Genomic DNA, 19,388 nt, shown 5'->3' on the forward strand with positions numbered 1-19,388 from the left:
GGGTGTTAATTGTATTCAGGCGGTGGGTATTAATCGGGTGTTAATTGTATTCAGGCGGTGGGTATCAGTCGGGTGTTAATTGTATTCAGGCGGTGGGTATTAATCGGGTGTTAATTGTATTCAGGCGGTGGGTATCAGTCGGGTGTTAATTGTATTCAGGCGGTGGGTATCAGTCGGGTGTTAATTGTATTCAGGCGGTGGGTATTAATCGGGTGTTAATTGTATTCAGGCGGTGGGTATCAATCGGGTGTTAATTGTATTCAGGCGGTGGGTATCAGTCGGGTGTTAATTGTATTCAGGCGGTGGGTATCAGTCGGGTGTTAATTGTATTCAGGCGGTGGGTATCAATCGGGTGTTAATTGTATTCAGGCGGTGGGTATCAATCGGGTGTTAATTGTATTCAGGCGGTGGGTATCAGTCAGGTGTTAATTGTATTCAGGCGGTGGGTATCAGTCGGGTGTTAATTGTATTCAGGCGGTGGGTATCAGTCGGGTGTTAATTGTATTCAGGCGGTGGGTATCAATCGGGTGTTAATTGTATTCAGGCGGTGGGTATCAGTCAGGTGTTAATTGTATTCAGGCGGTGGGTATCAGTCGGGTGTTAATTGTATTCAGGCGGTGGGTATCAGTCGGGTGTTAATTGTATTCAGGCGGTGGGTATCAGTCGGGTGTTAATTGTATTCAGGCGGTGGGTATCAGTCGGGTGTTAATTGTATTCAGGCGGTGGGTATAAGTCGGGTGTTAATTGTATTCAGGCGGTGGGTATCATTCGGGTGTTAATTGTATTCATGCGGTGGGTATCAGTCGGGTGTTAATTGTATTCAGGCGGTGGGTATCAGTCGGGTGTTAATTGTATTCAGGCGGTGGGTATAAGTCGGGTGTTAATTGTATTCAGGCGGTGGGTATCAGTCGGGTGTTAATTGTATTCAGGCGGTGGGTATCAGTCGGGTGTTAATTGTATTCAGGCGGTGGGTATTAATCGGGTGTTAATTGTATTCAGGCGGTGGGTATTAATCGGGTGTTAATTGTATTCAGGCAGTGGGTATTAATCGGGTGTTAATTGTATTCAGGCGGTGGGTATCAGTCGGGTGTTAATTGTATTCAGGCGGTGGGTATTAATCGGGTGTTAATTGTATTCAGGCGGTGGGTATTAATCGGGTGTTAATTGTATTCAGGCGGTGGGTATCAGTCGGGTGTTAATTGTATTCAGGCGGTGGGTATTAATCGGGTGTTAATTGTATTCAGGCGATGGGTATCAATCGGGTGTTAATTGTATTCAGGCGGTGGGTATCAATCAGGTGTTAATTGTATTCAGGCGGTGGGTATCAATCGGGTGTTAATTGTATTCAGGCGGTGGGTATTAATCAGGTGTTAATTGTATTCAGGCGGTGGGTATTAATCGGGTGTTAATTGTATTCAGGCGGTGGGTATTAATCAGGTGTTAATTGTATTCAGGCGGTGGGTATCAGTCGGGTGTTAATTGTATTCAGGCGGTGGGTATTAATCAGGTGTTAATTGTATTCAGGCGGTGGGTATCAGTCGGGTGTTAATTGTATTCAGGCGGTGGGTATCAATCAGGTGTTAATTGTATTCAGGCGGTGGGTATCAGTCGGGTGTTAATTGTATTCAGGCGGTGGGTATCAGTCGGGTGTTAATTGTATTCAGGCGGTGGGTATTAATCGGGTGTTAATTGTATTCAGGCGGTGGGTATTAATCGGGTGTTAATTGTATTCAGGCGGTGGGTATTAATCAGGTGTTAATTGTATTCAGGCGATGGGTATCAATCGGGTGTTAATTGTATTCAGGCGGTGGGTATTAATCAGGTGTTAATTGTATTCAGGCGGTGGGTATCAGTCGGGTGTTAATTGTATTCAGGCGGTGGGTATTAATCGGGTGTTAATTGTATTCAGGCGGTGGGTATTAATCGGGTGTTAATTGTATTCAGGCGGTGGGTATCAGTCGGGTGTTAATTGTATTCAGGCGATGGGTATCAGTCGGGTGTTAATTGTATTCAGGCGGTGGGTATCAGTCGGGTGTTAATTGTATTCAGGCGGTGGGTATTAATCGGGTGTTAATTGTATTCAGGCGGTGGGTATTAATCGGGTGTTAATTGTATTCAGGCGGTGGGTATCAGTCGGGTGTTAATTGTATTCAGGCGATGGGTATCAGTCGGGTGTTAATTGTATTCAGGCGGTGGGTATCAGTCGGGTGTTAATTGTATTCAGGCGGTGGGTATCAGTCGGGTGTTAATTGTATTCAGGCGGTGGGTATTAATCAGGTGTTAATTGTATTCAGGCGGTGGGTATTAATCGGGTGTTAATTGTATTCAGGCGGTGGGTATTAATCGGGTGTTAATTGTATTCAGGCGGTGGGTATTAATCGGGTGTTAATTGTATTCAGGCGGTGGGTATCAGTCGGGTGTTAATTGTATTCAGGCGGTGGGTATTAATCGGGTGTTAATTGTATTCAGGCGGTGGGTATCAGCCGGGTGTTAATTGTATTCAGGCGGTGGGTATCAGTCGGGTGTTAATTGTATTCAGGCGGTGGGTATCAATCGGGTGTTAATTGTATTCAGGCGGTGGGTATCAGTCGGGTGTTAATTGTATTCAGGCGGTGTGTATCAGTCGGGTGTTAATTGTATTCAGGCGGTGGGTATCAATCGGGTGTTAATTGTATTCAGGCGGTGGGTATCAATCGGGTGTTAATTGTATTCAGGCGGTGGGTATCAATCGGGTGTTAATTGTATTCAGGCGGTGGGTATCAGTCAGGTGTTAATTGTATTCAGGCGGTGGGTATCAGTCGGGTGTTAATTGTATTTAGGCGGTGGGTATCAGTCGGGTGTTAATTGTATTCAGGCGGTGGGTATCAGTCGGGTGTTAATTGTATTCAGGCGGTGGGTATCAGTCGGGTGTTAATTGTATTCAGGCGGTGGGTATAAGTCGGGTGTTAATTGTATTCAGGCGGTGGGTATCATTCGGGTGTTAATTGTATTCATGCGGTGGGTATCAGTCGGGTGTTAATTGTATTCAGGCGGTGGGTATCAGTCGGGTGTTAATTGTATTCAGGCGGTGGGTATCAGTCGGGTGTTAATTGTATTCAGGCGGTGGGTATTAATCGGGTGTTAATTGTATTCAGGCGGTGGGTATCAGTCGGGTGTTAATTGTATTCAGGCGGTGGGTATCAATCAGGTGTTAATTGTATTCAAGCGATGGGTATCAATCGGGTGTTAATTGTATTCAAGCGATGGGTATCAGTCGGGTGTTAATTGTATTCAGGCGGTGGGTATCAATCAGGTGTTAATTGTATTCAGGCGGTGGGTATCAGTCGGGTGTTAATTGTATTCAGGCGGTGGGTATCAGTCGGGTGTTAATTGTATTCAGGCGGTGGGTATCAATCAGGTGTTAATTGTATTCAGGCGGTGGGTATCAATCAGGTGTTAATTGTATTCAAGCGATGGGTATCAGTCGGGTGTTAATTGTATTCAGGCGGTGGGTATTAATCGGGTGTTAATTGTATTCAGGCGGTGGGTATTAATCGGGTGTTAATTGTATTCAGGCGGTGGGTATCAGTCGGGTGTTAATTGTATTCAGGCGATGGGTATCAGTCGGGTGTTAATTGTATTCAGGTGGTGGGTATCAGTCGGGTGTTAATTGTATTCAGGCGGTGGGTATCAGTCGGGTGTTAATTGTATTCAGGCGGTGGGTATTAATCAGGTGTTAATTGTATTCAGGCGGTGGGTATTAATCGTGTGTTAATTGTATTCAGGCGGTGGGTATTAATCGGGTGTTAATTGTATTCAGGCAGTGGGTATTAATCGGGTGTTAATTGTATTCAGGCGGTGGGTATCAGTCGGGTGTTAATTGTATTCAGGCGGTGGGTATTAATCGGGTGTTAATTGTATTCAGGCGGTGGGTATTAATCGGGTGTTAATTGTATTCAGGCGGTGGGTATCAGTCGGGTGTTAATTGTATTCAGGCGGTGGGTATTAATCGGGTGTTAATTGTATTCAGGCGGTGGGTATCAGTCGGGTGTTAATTGTATTCAGGCGGTGGGTATCAGTCGGGTGTTAATTGTATTCAGGCGGTGGGTATCAATCGGGTGTTAATTGTATTCAGGCGGTGGGTATCAATCGGGTGTTAATTGTATTCAGGCGGTGGGTATCAGTCAGGTGTTAATTGTATTCAGGCGGTGGGTATCAGTCGGGTGTTAATTGTATTCAGGCGGTGGGTATCAGTCGGGTGTTAATTGTATTCAGGCGGTGGGTATCAATCGGGTGTTAATTGTATTCAGGCGGTGGGTATCAGTCAGGTGTTAATTGTATTCAGGCGGTGGGTATCAGTCGGGTGTTAATTGTATTCAGGCGGTGGGTATCAGTCGGGTGTTAATTGTATTCAGGCGGTGGGTATCAGTCGGGTGTTAATTGTATTCAGGCGGTGGGTATCAGTCGGGTGTTAATTGTATTCAGGCGGTGGGTATAAGTCGGGTGTTAATTGTATTCAGGCGGTGGGTATCATTCGGGTGTTAATTGTATTCATGCGGTGGGTATCAGTCGGGTGTTAATTGTATTCAGGCGGTGGGTATCAGTCGGGTGTTAATTGTATTCAGGCGGTGGGTATAAGTCGGGTGTTAATTGTATTCAGGCGGTGGGTATCAGTCGGGTGTTAATTGTATTCAGGCGGTGGGTATTAATCGGGTGTTAATTGTATTCAGGCGGTGGGTATCAGTCGGGTGTTAATTGTATTCAGGCGGTGGGTATCAGTCGGGTGTTAATTGTATTCAGGCGGTGGGTATTAATCGGGTGTTAATTGTATTCAGGCGGTGGGTATCAATCGGGTGTTAATTGTATTCAGGCGGTGGGTATCAGTCGGGTGTTAATTGTATTCAGGCGGTGGGTATCAGTCGGGTGTTAATTGTATTCAGGCGGTGGGTATCAATCGGGTGTTAATTGTATTCAGGCGGTGGGTATCAATCGGGTGTTAATTGTATTCAGGCGGTGGGTATCAGTCAGGTGTTAATTGTATTCAGGCGGTGGGTATCAGTCGGGTGTTAATTGTATTCAGGCGGTGGGTATCAGTCGGGTGTTAATTGTATTCAGGCGGTGGGTATCAATCGGGTGTTAATTGTATTCAGGCGGTGGGTATCAGTCAGGTGTTAATTGTATTCAGGCGGTGGGTATCAGTCGGGTGTTAATTGTATTCAGGCGGTGGGTATCAGTCGGGTGTTAATTGTATTCAGGCGGTGGGTATCAGTCGGGTGTTAATTGTATTCAGGCGGTGGGTATCAGTCGGGTGTTAATTGTATTCAGGCGGTGGGTATAAGTCGGGTGTTAATTGTATTCAGGCGGTGGGTATCATTCGGGTGTTAATTGTATTCATGCGGTGGGTATCAGTCGGGTGTTAATTGTATTCAGGCGGTGGGTATCAGTCGGGTGTTAATTGTATTCAGGCGGTGGGTATAAGTCGGGTGTTAATTGTATTCAGGCGGTGGGTATCAGTCGGGTGTTAATTGTATTCAGGCGGTGGGTATCAGTCGGGTGTTAATTGTATTCAGGCGGTGGGTATTAATCGGGTGTTAATTGTATTCAGGCGGTGGGTATCAGTCGGGTGTTAATTGTATTCAGGCGGTGGGTATCAGTCGGGTGTTAATTGTATTCAGGCGGTGGGTATCAGTCGGGTGTTAATTGTATTCAGGCGGTGGGTATAAGTCGGGTGTTAATTGTATTCAGGCGGTGGGTATCAGTCGGGTGTTAATTGTATTCAGGCGGTGGGTATAAGTCGGGTGTTAATTGTATTCAGGCGGTGGGTATCAGTCGGGTGTTAATTGTATTCAGGCGGTGGGTATTAATCGGGTGTTAATTGTATTCAGGCGGTGGGTATTAATCGGGTGTTAATTGTATTCAGGCGGTGAGTATCAATCGGGTGTTAATTGTATTCAGGCGGTGGGTATCAATCGGGTGTTAATTGTATTCAGGCGGTGGGTATCAGTCGGGTGTTAATTGTATTCAGGCGGTGGGTATCAGTCGGGTGTTAATTGTATTCAGGCGGTGGGTATCAATCGGGTGTTAATTGTATTCAGGCGGTGGGTATCAGTCGGGTGTTAATTGTATTCAGGCGGTGGGTATCAATCGGGTGTTAATTGTATTCAGGCGGTGGGTATTAATCGGGTGTTAATTGTATTCAGGCGGTGAGTATCAATCGGGTGTTAATTGTATTCAGGCGGTGGGTATCAATCGGGTGTTAATTGTATTCAGGCGGTGGGTATCAGTCGGGTGTTAATTGTATTCAGGCGGTGGGTATCAGTCGGGTGTTAATTGTATTCAGGCGGTGGGTATCAATCGGGTGTTAATTGTATTCAGGCGGTGGGTATCAGTCGGGTGTTAATTGTATTCAGGCGGTGGGTATCAATCGGGTGTTAATTGTATTCAGGCGGTGGGTATTAATCGGGTGTTAATTGTATTCAGGCGGTGGGTATTAATCGGGTGTTAATTGTATTCAGGCGGTGGGTATTAATCGGGTGTTAATTGTATTCATGCGGTGGGTATTAATCGGGTGTTAATTGTATTCAGGCAGTGGGTATCAATCGGGTGTTAATTGTATTCAGGCGGTGGGTATTAATCGGGTGTTAATTGTATTCAGGCGGTGGGTATCAATCGGGTGTTAATTGTATTCAGGCGATGGGTATCAGTCGGGGACTCTCTTGTGTTCATATATATGGAAGCAGGCACGGGACGGGAAAGAGCTGACCTTGGGGTGCAGGTATGAAATGCATGTCTCTAAATAAAGGCTTATTGTAAGTGAAAGAAGACAAGGTTCTAGTATTCTGTCTTTCACCACCTGGCTATCCGAATTTACACCATAGACTGGTCTGGGAATGAGAAGTAGTGCAAAGAAACTAGAAAGGAATGAAAATGAACAGATTTTTAAATGTGGGTGGGGGAGGAGTTAAACATGAGAGAGGTTTTTGCATTGAGCCTGCATTCTGCTGAGTGACACTGAAGGCTGGAGGCTGCTCCTCCCCCGCAGCTGAAAGAGAACATGGAGACGAGGAGGCAGTGAAAAGGAACAATCATTTCCACTGGAGGTGACGCCAAAAAACATATTTATTCAGCATAGATGAGGAATTGAAAAATGTTCAATTAATTGATCAAATCACAGACTCACCTCGGCATTACTCAAGGTTATCAATAATTCAGATTTAGTAATGAGAAAAGTTCCAAAATAACAGTCAACTGATGTTCAGTTTGTGGCACTAAGGCACACGGTCCTTTTGATACTGCCATTAATCCAATCCAGAGCCAGGCGCCTCCTGACACAGCTCTCTCTCTCTCTCTCTCTCTCTCTGGCTAATGTGGCAGACATTTATAACCCATGAACTTACTCTTCAGAATTCAGACCAACATCCATTTACAGCCTGACGAGCTCTTCACTAAAATCCCGTTGGCCCTCCGTGCTGTACTGTACTGCCCACAGAAAACCTCCAAATTGTACCCACCTGTACATGACTATAGATTGTACCCACCCCCTGTATATTACTAAGAATTGTACCCAATTGTACTTTGAGTGTGGAGCTGGGCTTGGTCAGAGTTTAACACCTACGCTCTCGCTGACTGTTCCACTCACTAGTTTGAGATGCTGAGGCTAGTCATCGCACTCCAGCAACGGCCCAGCATTGCCGCCTGGCTCAGCTCAGCTCAGTGGTTGGACTGGGGTCTTCCTGGTGTGTGCAGCTCAGTACATTTACCACTGAGCCCCCGGGAAGTCCTTGAACAGAAGTATTCTTGACGTGTTTATGTAGACGATACGTGGTGAGCAGCTGTTAAGTGGAGCATTTATCTCATTAGCGTACCCCACAATTAAAACCAGCGCAGTAACACTCCACTCAGAGAGGCAGAAGGAAGCTCCACATCAGAGTAAAACAACCATTTAGTAGGTCCAGTGTGTAGGCCAGGTTACTCCAGCCTCTGGCTCCATCCATGACCAGAGGTGCCAGCAGTAGATTTTCCAGACTTCTGTTCATGGAGCAGGAGATTTATTTGACAAACCAGTAAGTTAAATATGGAACGGCTTCAGTGCTGGACAGAAAAAAACCTTTAAATTAACGGGCAGATCTGACTTTCAGTCAAAGATTGTTTCAACTTTGAGACAAAGGCCTAGAAATTCACTGTCGCCCCGTTTGGGGCGTCAGCCTCGCCAGGGCGCTAAAAGTAGCGCCCCGGAAGCAGTCGCAGCCGCCCGCCGGGATTTCAGTTTGCGCGCCCCAGAGGGAAGCGCGGCGCTACTGGAGGCGCCCCGCATCCCTCTTGGGGCGCTGCAGCTGAATATTGCTGCGCAACGTGCCGCAGCGGTACTGCAGGCCTTCCTCCCCTTCTTAAAGGGGAGGGGCCTTGTGCAGCGCGATCGAGGATCGCGAGTGCCGGCAAAAGAGCCCGGCACCGAGGAGAAGTGCCGGGCTCTTGGAACGCAGTCGGCACTCCGCGGGGGGGGGGGGGAGGGGGGGCTCAGGAGGCCGGGGACGGCAGCGCGGAGAGGTGCTGGCAGGCGGCCAGCAAAAAAAAATGGCCGCCCCGCACCTCTCCTTTAATTAGCGCCTCTACCGCTGCAGGTAGGCCCCCCTGAACCGGTCGCAAATAGCGTCCGGCGTTAAAGCAGGGGGCGCATCTAAATATCGCGATCGGGGCGTTAGCGGGGCACTACGCACACCGATGACGTCATCGGTGGCGGCACAGCGCTAACGGCTAGTGCCGCCATTAGTGTTCCGCTGAATTTAGTGGGAGGCATGGCCAGTGGCTTCCGACCCACTTAGCGCCCTCTTAAGGCGCTAACGGGTGGCGCAGCCCACTGAATTTCTAGGCCAAAGATTTTTGTGCAAAATTTTGGCAAATACAATCAAACAAGTATGAGTACAAGAAATAAAGGATCTGTGGGTGAATATTAACCGATTCCCCCATTGAGTGCACTGTGTGGAGCGTGGGGTGGAGTCTGAACCGATTCCTCTCACTGACTGCACTGTGTGGAGCGTGGGGTGGAGTCTGAACCGATTCCTCTCACTGACTGCACTGTGTGGAGCGTGGGGTGGAGTATGAACAGATTCCCCTCACTGACTGCACTGTGTGGAGCGTGGGGTGGAGTCTGAGCAGATTCCTCTCACTGACTGCACTGTGTGGAGCGTGGGGTGGAGTCTGAACCGATTCCCCTCACTGACTGCACTGTGTGGAGCGTGGGGTGGAGTCTGAACCGATTCCTCTCACTGACTGCACTGTGTGGAGCGTGGGGTGGAGTATGAACCGATTCCTCTCACTGACTGCACTGTGTGGAGCGTGGGGTGGAGTCTGAACCGATTCCTCTCACTGACTGCACTGTGTGGAGCGTGGGGTGGAGTATGAACCGATTCCCCTCACTGACTGCACTGTGTGGAGCGTGGGGTGGAGTATGAACCGATTCCCCTCACTGACTGCACTGTGTGGAGCGTGGGGTGGAGTATGAACCGATTCCCCTCACTGACTGCACTGTGTGGAGCGTGGGGTGGAGTATGAACAGATTCCCCTCACTGACTGCACTGTGTGGAGCGTGGGGTGGAGTATGAACTGATTCCCCTCACTGACTGCACTGTGTGGAGCGTGGGGTGGAGTATGAACAGATTCCTCTCACTGACTGCACTGTGTGGAGCGTGGGGTGGAGTATGAACAGATTCCCCTCACTGACTGCACTGTGTGGAGCGTGGGGTGGAGTATGAACAGATTCCCCCATTGACTGCACTGTGTGGAGCGTGGGGTGGAGTATGAACAGATTCCCCTCACTGACTGCACTGTGTGGAGCGTGGGGTGGAGTATGAACAGATTCCTCTCACTGACTGCACTGTGTGGAGCGTGGGGTGGAGTATGAACAGATTCCTCTCACTGACTGCACTGTGTGGAGCGTGGGGTGGAGTATGAATCGATTCCTCTCACTGACTGCACTGTGTGGAGCGTGGGGTGGAGTATGAACCGATTCCCCTCACTGACTGCACTGTGTGGAGTGTGGGGTGGAGTCTGAGCAGATTCCCCTCACTGACTGCACTGTGTGGAGCGTGGGGTGGAGTATGAACAGATTCCTCTCACTGACTGCACTGTGTGGAGCGTGGGGTGGAGTCTGAACCGATTCCCCTCACTGACTGCACTGTGTGGAGCGTGGGGTGGAGTCTGAACCGATTCCTCTCACTGACTGCACTGTGTGGAGCGTGGGGTGGAGTCTGAACCGATTCCCCTCACTGACTGCACTGTGTGGAGCGTGGGGTGGAGTCTGAACCGATTCCTCTCACTGACTGCACTGTGTGGAGCGTGGGGTGGAGTATGAACCGATTCCTCTCACTGACTGCACTGTGTGGAGCGTGGGGTGGAGTATGAACCGATTCCCCTCACTGACTGCACTGTGTGGAGTGTGGGGTGGAGTCTGAGCAGATTCCTCTCACTGACTGCACTGTGTGGAGCGTGGGGTGGAGTCTGAACCGATTCCCCTCACTGACTGCACTGTGTGGAGCGTGGGGTGGAGTCTGAACCGATTCCTCTCACTGACTGCACTGTGTGGAGCGTGGGGTGGAGTATGAACCGATTCCTCTCACTGACTGCACTATGTGGAGCGTGGGGTGGAGTCTGAACCGATTCCTCTCACTGACTGCACTGTGTGGAGCGTGGGGTGGAGTATGAACAGATTCCCCTCACTGACTGCACTGTGTGGAGCGTGGGGTGGAGTCTGAACCGATTCCTCTCACTGACTGCACTGTGTGGAGCGTGGGGTGGAGTCTGAACCGATTCCTCTCACTGACTGCACTGTGTGGAGCGTGGGGTGGAGTCTGAACAGATTCCTCTCACTGACTGCACTGTGTGGAGCGTGGGGTGGAGTCTGAACCGATTCCTCTCACTGACTGCACTGTGTGGAGCGTGGGGTGGAGTATGAACCGATTCCTCTCACTGACTGCACTGTGTGGAGCGTGGGGTGGAGTCTGAACAGATTCCCCTCACTGACTGCACTGTGTGGAGCGTGGGGTGGAGTATGAACAGATTCCTCTCACTGACTGCACTGTGTGGAGCGTGGGGTGGAGTCTGAACAGATTCCTCTCACTGACTGCACTGTGTGGAGCGTGGGGTGGAGTATGAACAGATTCCCCTCACTGACTGCACTGTGTGGAGCGTGGGGTGGAGTATGAACCGATTCCTCTCACTGACTGCACTGTGTGGAGTGTGGGGTGGAGTATGAACAGATTCCTCTCACTGACTGCACTATGTGGAGCGTGGGGTGGAGTCTGAACCGATTCCTCTCACTGACTGCACTGTGTGGAGCGTGGGGTGGAGTCTGAACCGATTCCTCTCACTGACTGCACTGTGTGGAGCGTGGGGTGGAGTATGAACAGATTCCCCTCACTGACTGCACTGTGTGGAGCGTGGGGTGGAGTATGAACCGATTCCTCTCACTGACTGCACTGTGTGGAGTGTGGGGTGGAGTATGAACAGATTCCTCTCACTGACTGCACTGTGTGGAGCGTGGGGTGGAGTATGAACAGATTCCCCTCACTGACTGCACTGTGTGGAGCGTGGGGTGGAGTATGAACAGATTCCCCTCACTGACTGCACTGTGTGGAGCGTGGGGTGGAGTATGAACAGATTCCTCTCACTGACTGCACTATGTGGAGCGTGGGGTGGAGTATGAACAGATTCCTCTCACTGACTGCACTGTGTGGAGCGTGGGGTGGAGTATGAACAGATTCCCCTCACTGACTGCACTGTGTGGAGCGTGGGGTGGAGTCTGAACCGATTCCTCTCACTGACTGCACTGTGTGGAGCGTGGGGTGGAGTATGAACAGATTCCTCTCACTGACTGCACTGTGTGGAGCGTGGGGTGGAGTATGAACAGATTCCCCTCACTGACTGCACTATGTGGAGCGTGGGGTGGAGTATGAACAGATTCCCCTCACTGACTGCACTGTGTGGAGCGTGGGGTGGAGTCTGAACCGATTCCTCTCACTGACTGCACTGTGTGGAGCGTGGGGTGGAGTATGAACCGATTCCTCTCACTGACTGCACTGTGTGGAGCGTGGGGTGGAGTCTGAACCGATTCCTCTCACTGACTGCACTGTGTGGAGCGTGGGGTGGAGTATGAACAGATTCCCCTCACTGACTGCAGTGTGGAGCGTGGGGTGGAGTATGAACCGATTCCTCTCACTGACTGCACTGTGTGGAGCGTGGGGTGGAGTCTGAACCGATTCCTCTCACTGACTGCACTGTGTGGAGCGTGGGGTGGAGTATGAACCGATTCCCCTCACTGACTGCACTGTGTGGAGCGTGGGGTGGAGTATGAACCGATTCCTCTCACTGACTGCACTATGTGGAGCGTGGGGTGGAGTATGAACAGATTCCTCTCACTGACTGCACTGTGTGGAGCGTGGGGTGGAGTATGAACAGATTCCTCTCACTGACTGCACTGTGTGGAGCGTGGGGTGGAGTCGCTGCTAATTTGTGTCACCCACTGAAACTTTATTTTAAGTCAAACTGTCGTAGAACAGCAGCCGTGGATCAGGCTCCCAGACTTCTCTCTTTTGTGAGTTGAATTTTTCTACTGCTTCAGGGAGGCCACAGATTATTGATTTATCACAAAGATAATCCCCGGTTTATTTGTAAAAATGTGAACCAAAACCCCACTGTGTGTGGAGCAGGTTAATTTTGAAAGAAGCTTCGATGGAGGAAATGGCAGAACAGCCAAGTCAGTGTGCTCAAAGTTAAATGCGACCAATGTCAGAACTATGGTTGAGAGGAAAATGAGCTGACTTTAAATACGGATGTATTCCCAACAAGGGCTTGCAGTTTAGGATTTATTCCAGTGTTACCATTACCTTTCAAGCTCAGGATCTAACCTGATGGGTTGGCATTCTCCCTGCAGTACAGACACATGTTCCAATGTGTTTGTGCATTCTCAGGATGTACTACGATGATTGGCACGGCTCCTGATGATCTCAGTGTGCTACATGTAAAAATAATAATCGAAAACCCGTTTGTAAAGAATGAGAAATGTATCGCATTTCATCACACATAGTGCACAGAGGAAACTTTCTCCCAAAGTTACAGAGCTCACTTTGACTTGGAAATACCATTTGAAAATTACTTTTGCAAAGTCGTCTGTAAAAGGCAGATTGGCAGTGAATGGAAATGATGACATTTCTGTCCAACAGTCTGACTGAAACCAATGGTTTGTGGGGGGGAAGAGGAGAGGGACAGAAACAACGCTGTCGCTATGGTGCAGTCTCGGGTTTCAAAGGCCAGGATTTGTCTCAATCGTAAGATATCTTTAGTGCAAACATACTGCTGTTGGGCTTCTCTTTTATACTTTAATTTCACCGGGGTGCCTGTAACCACAGTGTCTCAACATAGTAACGTATTCTTTCATCCTTTCTGCTGGCACTCTGTTTCAATTCCTGAGGTATGTTCAGCTAATAACAGAAAAGGCCCAGGACCGAAGGGCAGTCCAATACACACCACCAGCCTGAACTAGGTACGTTTGTTCAGGGGCATGTCACAGTTTGGCCCTGTGATAGGACTCAGTCAGGTCATGGGGTTAACTCCCTTCTGCGAATACTTATGATGTGCCCAAAACAAAACAATGACTTAGTGATCTAGCCAAGCACTGTACACTTAATGTCAGAAGACTCCTGCAGCGAGACCATCATAATCTCAGACTGGGGTTCTGGGATGTGCGGCTCACTGGAATAGTGTCTGTGGTTAAGGTTAGGTGGCATCAGTAGATGTTTGTCTTCGATGTCTGGTTCTTCCACCATCCCAGGGTGCAACATGGAAGTCATAGCCAGAAGCTGGAGCTCAGAGGGTGCATTGGCCACCGTGTGACGACGGACGCTCCCACATTTCTCTAAGTAGGCCTCGCCTTCCTGCTCGATTAAGGGTGTCAGCATAGTCTCACTGGATGCATCGACTTCACACTCGTAGCTCAAGAAATCGACCATCTTTGATCTACGACCAGCAAATCTTCGATCTGGGAGGAAAAACATGGACATTAGTACATTATAGGTACAGTGGTGTAGTGGACTAGTATTCCCGAGGCCTGGTCTAATAATCCAGAGGATGTGAGTTCAAAACCCCACCATGGCAGTGTGAGAGTTAGAATTCAGTTTAAAAAATCTGGAAATAAAAAGATGGTATTAGTAAAAGTCACCACGAAGCTGTCGTACAAAACCCAACTGATGCACTAATGCCCTTTAGGCCAGGAAACCTGCTGTACTTATCTGGTCTGGCCTATATGTGACTCCAGTCCACACTAACTTGGTTGACTCTTAACTGCCCTCTGAGGTGGCCTAGCAAACCACTCAATTGTACAAGGGTGGCTAGGGATGGGCAATAAATGCCGGCCTTGCCAGCAACACCCATATCTCAAGAATTAATTTTTAAACGTTGTTAAAAGGGTAAATTCAGCAGTCTCATGCTTGCAGTGGGGAGCTGTGCCTGAAGGGAGCACAGATCAGTGACTCCAGTCAGTGACCTGTGCTGCCTTTCAGCATGAGATTGCTGAACTTACCCTAAAACGTCATGACAACCAACATAGCAAAAATAGGTGAGCACAGAGTCCTCTGAGCAAAGGAAGAACAAGGGCCTAGAAATTCAGTATAGCCACTTTTGGGGCGGTAAAGTCGGGCGGCCGCTAAAGTTTGCGCCCGGCGCAAAGTGGAGGCCACTTCGCCGATATTCAGTAGCTTTGGCCAAGGAGTTTGCTCGAGTGCTAAAACTGGCGATGCACGGCTATCTTTAGGCGCTAAGCCGGCGGTGCAGACTGATACCGCCGAGGCCGGGCGCAGCGCAGGTGCGGTCATTTCTTGATTGACAGCAGACACCCTGGCGCCGGCCAGCTCTTAAAGGGGGAAGGGTCGACTTGGTCTGCTGCCACGCCCTGGATACTGCAGCCCTCCAGCTAGGCCTAAACACTGCTGCTGGAGAGAAATAGCGCCAGGAAGGATGCAGAGGGCCCGTGAGCGAGCGCAGCGCTTCTCTGCCCATGATTTAAAGGTGCTGGTTAGGGCTTTGGAGAGGAGACGCCATATCTTGTTCCCGGACAGTGGCAAGAAGCCTGCCACCAGGGTGTACAGGAGAGCCTGGAGGGATGTCGCCCAGAGGGTCACAGCCACCTGCGATGTCCCCAGGACTGGTGTCCAATGCCGGAAAAAGTTTAACGACCTCACTCGGATTGTCAGGGTGAGTACCCTCTCCAGTGTCCTCCTCATCCTTGCATGTGCACCTCACATTATGGGCAAAGGGACCTCAAAGCCCTAATGGCCAGCCCTCATCCAGCAGCTATGGCACTGGCATGAACATCAATTGTACTTTCTGCACTTTACACACTGGCCAAGCTATTCGACCATGGGAGGCAGTGCATACAGCAACAGGGCACCACACTGGCCAAGCTATTCGACCATGGGAGGCAGTGCATACAGCAACAGGGCACCACACTGGCCAAGCTATTCGACCATGGGAGGCAGTGCATACAGCAACAGGGCACCACACTGGCCAAGCTATTCGACCATGGGAGGCAGTGCACACAACAACAGGGCACCACACTGTACTTAGAGGCCGTCCTTTCTCTTGCAGGCCAAGCTGGCCCAGAATCTGAGGAGCCGGACTGTCACCGGGGGAGGCCGTCCCCAGTTCCAGCAGCTCAGTGACCTGGAGGAGCGCGTGGGTCGACTCATGGGTGGCCGGCTGATTGGCCCCGTTGCATGTGGAGATACCGACCCTGTGCTGGGCCCCAATGGTAAGGACATGACCTTTTGGACCTCTCTCGTTCCCCATGCGCTTCAGATCTACATCCTTTGCCACTGTCCGACCAATGCGCTGAATGCCACCACTCATGCCTCCCTCGCTGACGCCCTGTCCTCACTCTAAAGCTACTCTTGTGCCTTCCTGCTTTCAGCTGGTGAGGAGGAGGTCCCTGAAGCTGCCAGTGACAGTCCCTCGGAAGAGGAGGACGAGGAGGAGCAAGAGGAAGGCGGCCCATCGGGGGAACCCTCATCCGCGCCAGGGGATGGCAATGGAGGGGACACGTCTTCCCTGGAGGAGAGCCAGGGGGAAGTGTTGCAGGGGGGTGTAGCTCTTGTGCCCAGTGGTGTCGAGCCACGCGGGAAGGGTCGGGCAGCTCGGCGGCCTTCTCCCCAGAGGGGGGAAGTGTTGCAGGGGAGTGTAGCTCCTGTGCCCAGTGGCGTCCAGCCACGCGGGAAGGGTCGGGCAGCTCGGCTGCCTTCTCCCCAGAGGGGGGAAGTGTTGCAGGGGAGTGTAGCTCCTGTGCCCAGTGGCGTCCAGCCACGCGGGAAGGGTCGGGCAGCTCAGCGGCCTTCTCCCCAGAGGGGGAAAGTGTTGCAGGGGAGTGTAGTTGCTGGGCCCAGTGGCGTCCAGCCACGCAGGAAGGGTCGGCCAGCTCGGCGGCCTTCTCCCCAGAGGGAGAGTCCGGCCTCCAGTCCGGAGACGGTCCTCGCCCAGGAGGTGCGCCTCCTCGATCAAATGTCCGCGGACTCGGATCGCCAGCACACCGAGTTCATGGGGGTTGTGGCACGGTTGCCTGAGGCCATCGAGTCCCTGGCTCATAGTGTGTCCGATTTCGGGGCCTCACAGGCCAGGGGTTTCGAACAACTCGGGGCAGCACAGGCCAGGGGTCTCGAACAATTCGGGGCAGCACAGGACGCGAGTCGGGCCGAATTGAGGGCAGCACAGGACGCGAGTCGGGCCGACTTCAGGGCAGCACAGGACGTGAGTCGGGACGACTTCAGGGCAGCACAGGCAGCGAGTGGCCAGTTGATCAGTGGTGCCGTGCAGTCACTGGCTGGTCTGATGCGGGCACAGACCAGGGCAGTACGGGCACTCACTGCTGCCACACTCGCTGTGTCAGGCAGGCATCGCCAGGGCACCCGCCGCGCTGCTGCAGCACAGCGGTCTGGCCTTCAGCAGATTGCTGCGCTTGCTGCAGTGCCAGCCCGGCCGAGTGCCAGTGTCTCAGGCGAGCAGCGAGCGCCTGGCATCAGCCAGCATGCCCCCATTGCTGCAGCCGCCACTGCCACTCCCCCAGCGAAGCTGCCACGAGCTGCTGGAGAGACTGATGCTGCCCAGCCACAGCTGCAGCAGTCAGCAGCCGGCCCCTCGAGGGCCAGAGCTCGTCTAGGCCGACCCCCAAGGGCATCTGCCGTCACGCAATGTGCCCCTCAGGAGCCTTCCCCCAGCCTTGCAGCACCCACAGGGCCCAGGTTGAGGCGGAGCAGCAGGTCGGCCAGGGGCCGGAAAAGGCTGGACAAGGACTCGCCCTCTCGGCACACAAAGTAGAGTGTGTTGCCAAATGTTTTTTTATATGGGGGTGGTTGTGTTGTCTATGGGGGGGGTTGTTTTGGTAAGGCCGAGGATGAAGGCCATTTGGATGGAAAAGTTTTGTTATTCCTCCCCAGGTTGTGGGAGTGAGTCATGTGTTTGACTGTTTTTTGGGGGTGTTGTCTGTTTTTGGGTTTCATGTGGGAAGGGCCCTGAGTTTGTTCAATAAAGCTTTTTCTTTATTCAGCTTGTCCATGTTTGATGTTTGAAGTGGTTGTTGCGTTAACCGGCTGAGGGCTTGTGGAGCGGCTGCATTCATGTCCCTTCATTGCCACAAGCCATTCCCTGACAGGGGGCCTAGAAGTGTCGTTCAATAAGCCGCCGACGGACGGCCCTTGGACCTTGTGGCTCCCTCCTAGGCTGGTACTCCTCCTCCTCCTCCTCCTCCTCCTCATGGTCCTCCTGCTCCTCCTCCTGAGGTGGTGGTCCAATGTGAGGTGGCAGTGCCTGAGTCCCGCGGATAACCAGGTTGTGCAGCATGCAGCAAACGACGACGAACTGGGAGACTCTATCCGGCGAATACTGCAGAGATCCGCCGGAGCGATCCAGGCAGCGGAACCGTTGCTTGAGGACGCCAATCGTTTGCTCTATGATGTTCCTTGTGGCTTGATGGCTTTCGTTGTATGCCTCCTCAGCAGGGGTCCTGGACGCGCGGAGCGGGTTCATGAGCCATGTACACAAAGGATAGCCTTTGTCCCCGATAAGCCATCCTCTTGGGGGAGGCTGTGCCTGGAACATGTCAGCCACAGTAGTCTGGCGCAGGATAAATGCATCGTGGCTGCTGCCTGGAAAGCGGGCATTGACAGCTAGGATGCGCTGCCTGTTGTCACACACCAGCTGTACATTGAGGGAATGGTAGCCCTTCCGGTTGCGGTAATCCTCGGCATTGTCGATAGGTGCCCGCAAAGCCACATGCGTGCAGTCAATGGCGCCCTGCACCATGGGGAAGTCCGCGATCTTCGCAAATCCGACTGCACGCTGCTCCTGCCTCTCCAGGGTCATGGGGAAGGAGATGAATTGGTGTCTCCTTGTGAAAAGGGCATCGGTGACCTGCCGGATGCAGCGATGCACGGCGAACTGGGATATGTTAGCTATGTCCCCAGCAGCGGCTTGGAAGGAGCCGCTTACATAAAAGTTCAGAGCCACCGTGACCTTCACTTCCACCGACAGAGACGTCCTGCACATCAGCTGTGGACGCAGATCTCTGTGAAGCAGCTGGCAGATCTCTGCAACCACCTCCCTTCTGAAGCGCAGCCTCTTAACACACTGCGCGGCAGTCATGGTGAGATAGGACACCTGCTGGCGGTATTCCCTGAGTGGGTAAGGCCTACGTTGCCGACGCCTGATGCCCCCTCTGCGTCTAGGCATGGCTGCCCCTCTCACACAGCGTCTGCGAGCCCTTCGCACATAATGCTGGAACTGAGGGCTGGAACCCCATGCAGCCCCCATAATATACTTGCAAACAATGAAATCACAATGAGGCAAATTTCCAAGCTCTGGCCAGAAGCCAAAAATACCTCTCCTATGTTGGGCCAAATCAGTAAGGTCTCTTCCTTGGTCTCTGTCCAGAAATCCGTTGCACAAAAGTCATTGCAGCAAAATGGCTGGCCTTTATAGTTCAGTGTAAGTGCCCTTTAATTAGCGCTCCCCGAGGCCCGCAGGGCCTCTGCTGCATTCCACTTCACAGTTCTTAGCACCGCCACGCCCACATTGGGCGGGCGCGACTGAAGTTCCGGTTTGGGGCGCACAAAGGGCGTTGCACGACGAAATGACATCATAAGCTGCGCGTGCAGCTGAGCGCGCGCAAACACTTTGCGCCGGCGCTAAATGTCTACTGAAGTTGGGCGTAGGCGCAGATCGCCCTGCGCCCGGCCGCTAAGTGCCTAGCGCTCGAGATCTACTCCTCCTAAGGCGCTAACAGCTGGCGCACGCAACTGAATTTCTAGGCCCATCACTAAGAAACAGATATGGAAATAAAATGAAAAAAAAGCAACTAACATAATGAAAGGAAT

At 51.4% G+C, this 19,388-nt stretch overlaps 1 protein-coding gene across 1 annotated transcript in view; it reads right to left on the reverse strand.

Annotated features, from left to right (window-relative positions):
• Window positions 1-13,018: 13,018 nt before the first annotated feature.
• Window positions 13,019-19,388, reverse strand: part of LOC147106600 (proline-rich protein 5-like) — a 173,170-nt gene continuing 166,800 nt past the window's right edge. Inside the window, exon 9 of the mRNA XM_086007583.1 lies at window positions 13,019-14,011. Coding sequence (XP_085863709.1) covers window positions 13,638-14,011 — 374 coding nt within the window. The 3' untranslated portion in view covers window positions 13,019-13,637. The remainder of the gene's footprint in view (window positions 14,012-19,388) is intronic.

Source organism: Somniosus microcephalus, chromosome 15 (genome assembly GCF_052327205.1).
Source record: "Somniosus microcephalus isolate GS21.2 chromosome 15, FLI_Smic_1.0, whole genome shotgun sequence".
NCBI lineage: Eukaryota > Metazoa > Chordata > Chondrichthyes > Squaliformes > Somniosidae > Somniosus > Somniosus microcephalus.